The sequence below is a fragment of the Pelophylax lessonae genome (assembly GCF_965119305.1).
Source record: "Pelophylax lessonae genome assembly, chromosome: 6".
NCBI lineage: Eukaryota > Metazoa > Chordata > Amphibia > Anura > Ranidae > Pelophylax > Pelophylax lessonae.
In genome coordinates, this window is record NC_138773.1 from 293,075,631 (window position 1) to 293,085,160 (window position 9,530).

Here is a 9,530-nt window from a genome sequence, read left to right on the forward strand (position 1 = left end):
TCCTATTAGTTATGATCATGGTTGGATTCTAGGACCACATGGTCATATGCCTAGATTTTCTTTTTCAGTGTCTTATGTTTGGTACTCTCTCCAGAGTTGATATGTTCTCATATCCAAATTGACTTTGCCAGCAGCGCCATGCTGCTGTCTCAGCCAATCAGGAGGGAGAGTCCCGAGCAGCCAAGACTCTACTGCAACATTGCTGGATCGAGATGGGCTCAGGTAAGTATTAGGAGGGCTGCTGCACACAGGTTTATCTTAATACACAGAATGCATTTGGATAAAAAAACAAAAAAAAAAAAAAAACACACCTTCAGCCTTTACAGTCACTAAGAAATCAGCAAAGCTCTCAAAACTTCCTACAATAACACAGTGGTCAGCTGCAGAGAAATGAATACTTTAGCAGGTTTAAGACTGGTATATTTTTTTTAACAAAACAGTGTTTACCATTATTGGTAAAAATTATATACATCTTACAGTTCAAACAGGATAAAAGAAAAAGTTGGTAAAATGTATTAAAGGCATTTTAAATCTGCAGGATAAAAAGTAAATGTAAAAATCAAGGTATGCACCTGATCCTTTACAATATTAATGTTGCTGATATGATGTGACAGATGTTGGTATGATGGGACAGATGTTGGGCTAAACCAACTCATCGAGAAAACAGTAGAATGAAGGGTAAGGCACTCTGTACACAAGAAGTTTAAGCAACAGTTTAGAAAATCGAAATATACTAAAATCTTAAAACCAGATTTGCTGAAAAAAAAAAAAAAAATGTTTTTGTATTAAAAGATTAAAAAACACATTTTAATACCTTCTCTTGTCTCCATGGGTATCCCTAAAGGGAATCGCTGAAACCCCCACATTTATGTTTTTGCAACGGCTTCGATACTCACTTTGGTAGCGCTTCGGTCATCGCTCACACAATATGCACAATATCAGACAATAGGGGAAGCAGTAAATTAATTTGCTCTGTAATGCGACCGCACTCAGAACAGGAGATTGGCTGCTAGACCATGATCATCCCCTCATCTGAACGCACCAGGTATTTTGTTGCTGGCAGTGAGGTGTAACAGCAAGGGAGTATCAGTGGGTTGGGGGCCCCTTTGCAGAAGGAAAAAAAAAAATGAAACTGTCTAGAATGGGGGAATAGGCAAGGCAAAAGCCTAGGTTCACACTATTAATTGCACAGAAACCACGCCACATTCCTGTACAATTCACATGCGATTCAGTGCTCTGCGATGCAACCTATTAATTTGGAATGGCTCAAATCACACTGCATCTTCACTAAAGCTGTGCATGCAGCAATTTTGAGAACAAACTGCAACCACATCCAGTGCAGGCAAATGCACTGTTTGCAACCTGCGTTTGGTGTGTCCTCAAGATTGCACTGACACCTGCTGCAGATCACAAAGGCAGTGTGACTGGAATGCAGTACAGGAAAAGCGCACATTTGCAGTTTATAATGTGAGCCGAAGCCAAGACTTGCTAGCGAAAAAAAAAAAAGTAATGTTTTTTTAATTGCTCCTCAAGGTCTAATTGATATTTCCCCTCACTTCCTGTTCCCTCAATGTTGCCACAAACACAATAAATCTCCCCAATAAACAGGGCAACAAAACAGTAAAAACTGAGCTGAGGTTGCAGCACTTTCCCCCATTGTATCCAAAAAAACTTTGGCCAAGGTGTCCTTATTTAGGAAAGCTTCCATCCTCTGATGCTGAGCAGGAGCTTTGCTGCCTGTAAATCAAAGTAAGCCGACTGTTCCAGAACTATACAAACATATGCAGAGAATTGAGAACAGCAGCTTCACCATAAGGCTTTTTATCTGACCTAGCTGCTTGATACAGGAAATGGTTAAGGAGCAGAGGACACCTTTTGCATACACTTGGCCTTTAAAAATGTCCACTTCAATCATAACGACCAAACCGACAGGTCAGAAACGTGGAGAGGCATCAGCTAAGTTCTGAAGGAGTTGGCCAAGACCACAATACTAATGGTTATACCAAAATAAAACTTCTTGGGCTCTTTAAAATAAAGACAAAAGTTTTTCTTTCCAGAAATAAAATCTGAAAAAAGTCTAAAAATCTAAAAAGCACGAGTCTCTGGATGTAAAGTCAAGAAAATCCAGTCTGGAAATGCCAGAAAGCTTTGAGTTAAAGCTGGAAGGAGCTTCCAATGTCCATATTTACAGCAACTTTAATCTTCCAGGAGATAGTTGGGGTTAACAACCAGGTAAGGATCCTCTTCCTTTGCAGCATCCTCTTCACTGGCAGAGCCTTTCAGACTACTCTCTGATAATTCAATCAGGATGTGATCCTAAAAACAAGGGGGAAGCATGTTTAGGGGTGACGTTAATAAGGAACTCACTTTATGACAGACAAGGATATATGGTGGAAATGCATTCCATCCCAAAATGTATAATTTGTGCCAAGATATACATGCGATTGTCGGTCCCACTGTTTTTCACTTGAAAAGCTCTTAAAACTGAACTGAACCTTCCTATCATTTTCAGCAAAGGAAGCTGCCATCTTGCCCTTTGATCTTCAACTGTCATGGTGCTGCACATGTGATCTAAAGTGACCGCCTGAGAGCTCAAGCTAAAGTGCATATAGTTTAGGATATCCTTCACACCCCATTGGATACTACATCAAAGTTTCATGTTGGCAAGTGGTTATTGATCAAAGCGACTCCCCAAAGTGCTCGAGATGAGAGCTAGCTATAAAAAGACAATATATGGTTGACGGACCATAAAATGTTATTTAACAAAGAGTTGTTGTAGCCATTTATATATTCCAACTTCAAACTAAAAACAAGGCTGAGTTTAACACCATAGGGGGAGAGCACGGCAATTTGCTGTGAGCACTGAAGAGCACAGGAAGCACGGATTACCCCATTATATTTTTTCTCAGATTTTCTGCATTGGATACTGCCACTTGGCACACATTATTTGACTGAGCATTAATAGTGTGGATATTTTGCACTTGGCACTTTATATGATTATATTATATATATATATATATATATATATATATATATATATATATATATATATATATTTTATTATTTACACTACACCTGGCACCTTATGTTGAATTTTTTGCACATAAATTGGATTTTTGTATTATCACTACATAGGAGTGCGTATCAAGGTATAGCACTCCCTCTAGTGGTGACTATATAGTATAGCAATTGCACTACTTGTGGAACTTTTGGCGCTTTTCCACTGCATGGAACCGTACCGGTTCGGCACCCTTTTGTGCTTTTCCACTGCGGTACCGCATGGTATAGGGTCGGAACGGTTCGGTACGGTACGGTATAGATTTGCTTTTCCACTGCATGGAACCGAACGGTACGGCCCTGAAAAAACAGTACCTACTCGATTGTGGTTCCAACAGGTACCAAACTGGTACCATATCCCACAATCCTTTGCATGGAGTCACTACTAGCCACTGATTGGTCAGAGAATCCCACCCACCCCGTTGTTATCCCACCCACTTAACTTTAGTACTGTTTTAGTGGAAAAGCAAACCTATACCGTACCGTACCGAACCGTTCCGACCCTATACCATGCGGTACCAGCAGTGGAAAAGCAAACCAGGCCAAGCAGGGCCGAGTAGAGCCGAGCCGGTACTAGCCGGTACTTGCAGTGGAAAAGTGCCATTTGTAACACTTCACAGCACTGTATAAGCACTTTGGGGTGGAAGGATGATATTTAAAGCACTGGTCACTGTCTGTATAAGGATTGCGATATTGTTAATTTAACGGTCATTGTTCTAACATATATATACATATATATATATATATATATATATATATATATATATATATATATATATATATATATATATATATATACACACACACATACATACACACACACACACACACACAGGGCCGGATTAAGAGCATTATTGGCTCGGTGCTGAGGATTTTGAAGGGCCTTAAGGGCCGTGCCTTGGCATGCACCCAGAGGAGGAAGGGTGCAGCCATGCATGCCTAATTCAACATGGGATGCTGTCTCTGAAGCCCATAAACACATCCATGCATCGGCAACTGTCCCTCCTTGTTCGGCCTTCGCGCTGTGTGGGGAGGTTCTGAGGGAGCTGCCTGGGGAAGCGAGCATAGAAGCCAGACTTCTGTGTTTACAAGTGACAGAAGAGCAGTAACAGTGAATATGGCCAACCCGGGGCCTATATAAAAAGGTAGGGGCCTGGAGCTGCAGCCCCAATAGCCCCTACGTTAATCTGGCCCTGTATACATACACACACACATTGTATATATATATATATATAGCGCCATAACCCCATAGATTTATCATTCACTGTCCCTCCACTCTATGCGATAGCACTGGGCAATTCATTTACCAGCACTGGGCAATTAATTTTCTTTGCTCCCAGCAGTAAAATGAAGCAGTGGCTGAGCCAGTAAAAATCTTGTACACTAGGTAGATTATCTCAGGATAAGGTTGCATTCTGTTAACCCAGAAAACGACTACCATTGTGCAATTTTAAAGGCCATTACACAGTTTAGACCATGTTATACCCATCAGGACACAACATGAAGCATGATCAAACACCATACCCAAAAACCAAACCACACCCCATGAGGATTTAAGATCCTTTGAATTTAGCATGGCAGTTTGTGGCTCCACCTGCACAGTTGCATCATCCAGATCTGGGAGAATTCCTGCACATCAGCTGGTATTGCTACACAGCGACTATGCAGGCGATTTGCACTCCCTGCTCTGTAGTTTAAGCCACACTTCTTCCAGCAAAGTCCATTGCTCTGTACACATTTGAGGCTGGGGGAAACATTGCAAGTCTGTGCACCGTGCCTGCCACACACTGTGGGAGCAATACTCTTCAAGATTTGTTGTAAAAATTAGCAAATGCACATTGACCACAAGTTCAGTGTTGCTGCATTTGCAAAGCCTTTACAACCTCTTGCATAGATCCAGCAGTACTTTCATAGAGAAAGCTTTACATTTTGTAATTCTATTCATGTTGAAGACCATCAATATACTTACATAATGAACTAGTCTGTGAATAACTTTCTCAATGATCTGCTTCCGGTTTACGAGTTCCTCTTCAGAGTCAATCTCTGACTCTACATCCTTCAGATACCAGTTAATGAGCTCACTTCTCTTCTGTGTTGATTCATCCTCATCTGGGGGGACCAAGCGCAAGATAATTAGGTGACGCTCATGTCCCTGCTATAAGCATTAACAAATACAATTTTTTTTGCATTTTACTGACCTTCCAACTTCCTCAGCTGCAGGACCAATAAATTGGAGATCTTCCTGTATTCTGTAAAGCTGAGACGCAGGGTTGGTTTGGCAGATGTCTCCATAGGCTCGCTATCTGCATGACCATTTATTATTCCATTCACATGACCATTGGGTATCCCGGCATCGCCTGAAACAGCAACATGTTAGAGGACAGGCCTGACATGACCAGTTCTAGGCAGGATATCACATAACACTCACCATTGATACCCTCCTGAGCCGGCTCTTCCTCAACATCATCCTGATCCAGGTTCACATCTGGAGTCTCCACTCTAATAATGGACTTGTTCAGCAGTCGGAAAGCTTCTTTGACGTGTTTTGGCTGCACCTGTAGCAGGTTGGGAGAAAGTTGTTTTATAACCACAGAACATGTTTAAATCTCTCCAGTTTTTTAGATTGTTGAATATAACTTGGGTTAGCCATATTGTAAAGCCAACTTGTACCGATCTAAGCAATGTGAAGTGGACTTGTACCCATCTAAGCAATGTGAGCCCTGTGAGGTCAATACACTACTCAGATGTCATAAGATAAATCGGAAGGTGTGTATTAGGGTAATGCATAAAGTGTGAATTATTAACCCCTTAACGCCAATGCAAATATGTGCGTCCTTTGGCATCAAGGAGTTGCACAAGGTGATACCTGAAGGCATTGACCGGCTTTGTGATAACCAATCAGCAGTTATCACAAGCAGCAGGACACACACACATTATATATATATATATATATATATATATATATATATATATATATATATATATATATATATATATATATATATACACACACACACACACGGGTTAAAGGTCAATAAAAAGCCTTGACAATTTTACATTTTATCACTATTATCAGCCCTAACATTTATGATTGGCTGCTAGGGATTACTGGTGATAATGGTGGTTTGTCCCCATCCGGGGGGGGGATGTGTCTGCTGGCGCTGTGAGTCCTTCATCTTGATGCCTTTGCCGGAGGGATCCTCTATGCTCTGGCCTATTTACTTCACTTATACTGGGCTACTTGCTGTATGTGACATACATACTATTCGTCCCGGCTCCTGTCGACATCGCTCGATGGACTCATCTCAGCAGACCCCCCCCCCGTTATGATTTACCAATACCTTTTTATTACTTTTTGCTTTTTGTATGGACATAAGTCCACTTTGAACTGCTACACGTCTTTATATGGAGTTTTGTATACCAGTAGCTCCAGAAGAAGCTTGATCACTCAAGCAAAACATGTAGGGCATCTGGCTACATGAACCATTTATTACTCAAGGGTCGCATGAATGGAACTCAGGGACGCCAGTAGCCTCAGTTTTGGCACCGTCTTTGAGACCTCTAGGATGTGACGTATACTATTACTTCCTTATTATCAACTATCATGTGATATGTAATTATTCATTATACCACTCTATATAAAATTGGTGCCTGTGATATCAAGTTACATTTAGGCACTTTTCTGTATGTATATGCGCATTTATCCCCCTATGTGGGATTATGTTTTGTTTTTAATTGTCAATCAATAAAAACGTTTTTTATCTTAAATCCTTATCTGTGCCTATAAAGTCCACTTATCACTTTCCCAAATTTCTTGACCTATTAATTAGGATGTGGCACATTCTTAATTATTGTTGCGCCCCTATTTGCTGCTAAAAGGTTGCGCAATTCCCATATCTATTCATGCTAGGAAATACTACTTTTCTAAAAGCTAAAAAAATTTTGTATCTGCATGCCCTCACTTGCTCTAGGGAACATAGATTAGATCACTGTATCTTTGATGCCACTATGTTGCATACATGGACACTACCCACGTGAAGCAAATCTATTCCAAGTGGCAAAGTTCCAGAATCCTCACCTCATCACTGCAGTGCATCCTTGCCATGGCTTCAGACAGACGGATCATACTCTCCAACTGTCGGACAGTGATTCTCCAAGCAGACTTAGTAACCCCAGAGCCATCTCTCTGTCGCAGCCTCTTGTACTGCTCCACTATGAAGTCTTCCGACTCTTTGGAGATCTGTTGCAAATATAAAAAGTTTTATAACAGAAGGGCAAACAATAGAACAGAAAATACTGCTTTAAGAAAAAAATACTTACTTTAGGCTTGAACTGCCGGGCAAAGAGCAGGTATCTACGGACTTCATCGAGGGTGTACACTCTGTCAATGGATTCTTCAATGCGGGAGTGTAGGTCGACAATACGCCGAGCAATGGCGTAATCCGTCACCTGAAGACCAATACAAGTTATTAGGATAGCATTATAAGACCAAACCAAGCTAATAAACCTGGCTACTAAAGAAATTATATATAGTGGTTGGGTTTTAATGAAAGTGGTCAGTCTAAACATCTCACCTAAAAATCTGTAGCTAAAGCCAAAACAATAGTTTGAGAGCAGGGAAGGGTCAGAACCTGTGTACAGAGTACTCAATGGAGAAATTAACCCTCTATTTGTTCTTGTGATAAATAAGAAATCCGAAATATCACAGGTGTCACTAGAACAGGTAGTAGTGGAGAATCTTCCCACAGTGATAACTCTCCTCCAGTAACACCTGTCTATGGGGGAACTCACCTCACTTTGGGAAAATGTGTTACTAATCAGCTTGGTTATGAAGACTTCACTAGACTAGAAAGATTCATGTAAAATGCTATGATGGTACCTCATTACATTCATCAACCAGGATGAAGAAGAGATCAAATCTTGACATGATCGGAGCAGACAAGTTTATGTTCTGTTTCAGGGACTTTGATCTGTCATAACGACCGCCAACCGGATTTGCAGCAGCCAAAATGGAGGTTCTTGCATTCAGTGTTGCCTGATGAAGAAAGGTACAAATCAGTAAATGCCGAGAAGGAAAGGTTAGAATAGAGGGAAACCGGTCCTCCGGTTTGCAAGAATTACCTTAACACCAGCTTTGGTGATTGAGATTGTTTGCTGTTCCATGGCTTCATGGATTGCCACCTGGTCCTTCAGGTCCATTTTGTCAAATTCATCAATGCAACACACACCCTGGAAAGTCAAAACAGTTGGGACAGTCAATGCACTGCAGCAAGTAGGCAGTTGCTCTGATCAAAATGCACTGAGTTCAAGGGCCAAATGTGCCTAAACACAGGACAAAGTTATCCAGTGATGGCAAACCTTGGCACCCTAGATGTTTTTGAACTACATTTCCCATGATGCTCATGCACTCTGCAGTGTAGTTGAGCATCATGGGAAATGTAGTTCCAAAACATCTGGGGTGCCAAGGTTCACCATCACAATTATAGGCTATACTAGAAGCTTATACTAAGTCTGTTAGCTTCTTGTGAAATGGTACATTATGTCCAGAAGGCCAGATCACTTTTCATTTATCAGCAGTGGTGACAGGCAGAAACCGATTTAACACTAATCCAAGCACTTTTGTACCTTGGCTGCTTGAGGATTTTAAAATATGGTACTTGGGATATGCTTCAAGTCATAGAAAACATACAATATCAGGGCAAAAAGCCCATCTCTGCAATACATGTTTATTTTCCAATGTTCTATACCTTTTCAAGAACCAAGTTATCATGGTCCTAAGTCCCTGGTTATCTGCCAGAGATGCAGGCAGCTCCAAACTTCCTCTTGGGGAAAGACACGTCTTTGTGGAAAGAAATTTCAAGGCCCGCGTCGGTCCTGTCCAGCTTTCTGCGGCCCATGTTGGCCCTGCCCAGCTTTGTTTAGTTGAAGTCCAGATATACTTTTAATTTAGTTTGTTGGGGTTAAGTTGGCACAAATTACCCATTTCCACTGTTTGTACTGAATCACACTGTATTAGCATCAGCTACATACAGTTTGTAGTGTTGTGGTCCTGCAGCAGCTTTGGAGACTTTCCATATGCCGTCAAGGACTAAATGGAGTTGGCCGAGTGATTCTCAGCCATTCATAGAAAGCCTTGTATTTTTTTTTTTTAAATCAATGAATGAAAGACTTCCTGATTGGTTGAGGTGGATGAATGACACGATTTCCACCTCTGCCAGAGGAAATCTTGTATTGATAAATCTGCTTTTTTTTTTTTTTTTTAACACAGCTTAAAAATGACTCCCCATGTTATGGTGTCCATGCACACCTAGGCTTTTTAGGAGCTGTAAGTGGCATAGGCATTTTAAGCTGCAAATGTCCAGTCACCCATCTTCCGGGATCGCGGCATCCGGCCATCTGATTGGCCGGAGCCGCAGTGACGTCACACTCACGCGCGGGAGCCGACGACGCAGAGCGCATGCGCCAGTGACGTC

The 9,530-nt window shown here is 41.3% G+C and overlaps 1 protein-coding gene across 1 annotated transcript in view; it reads right to left on the minus strand.

Moving 5' to 3' along the window:
- Positions 1–2,131: 2,131 nt before the first annotated feature.
- Positions 2,132–9,530, minus strand: part of MCM6 (minichromosome maintenance complex component 6) — an 18,097-nt gene continuing 10,698 nt past the window's right edge. The window contains exons 10-17 of the mRNA XM_082260166.1: positions 8,179–8,286; positions 7,937–8,092; positions 7,378–7,506; positions 7,136–7,297; positions 5,486–5,612; positions 5,256–5,414; positions 5,027–5,166; positions 2,132–2,316 (exon numbers count right to left, since the gene is read on the minus strand). Coding sequence (XP_082116292.1) covers positions 2,197–2,316; positions 5,027–5,166; positions 5,256–5,414; positions 5,486–5,612; positions 7,136–7,297; positions 7,378–7,506; positions 7,937–8,092; positions 8,179–8,286 — 1,101 coding nt within the window. The 3' untranslated portion in view covers positions 2,132–2,196. The remainder of the gene's footprint in view (positions 2,317–5,026; positions 5,167–5,255; positions 5,415–5,485; positions 5,613–7,135; positions 7,298–7,377; positions 7,507–7,936; positions 8,093–8,178; positions 8,287–9,530) is intronic.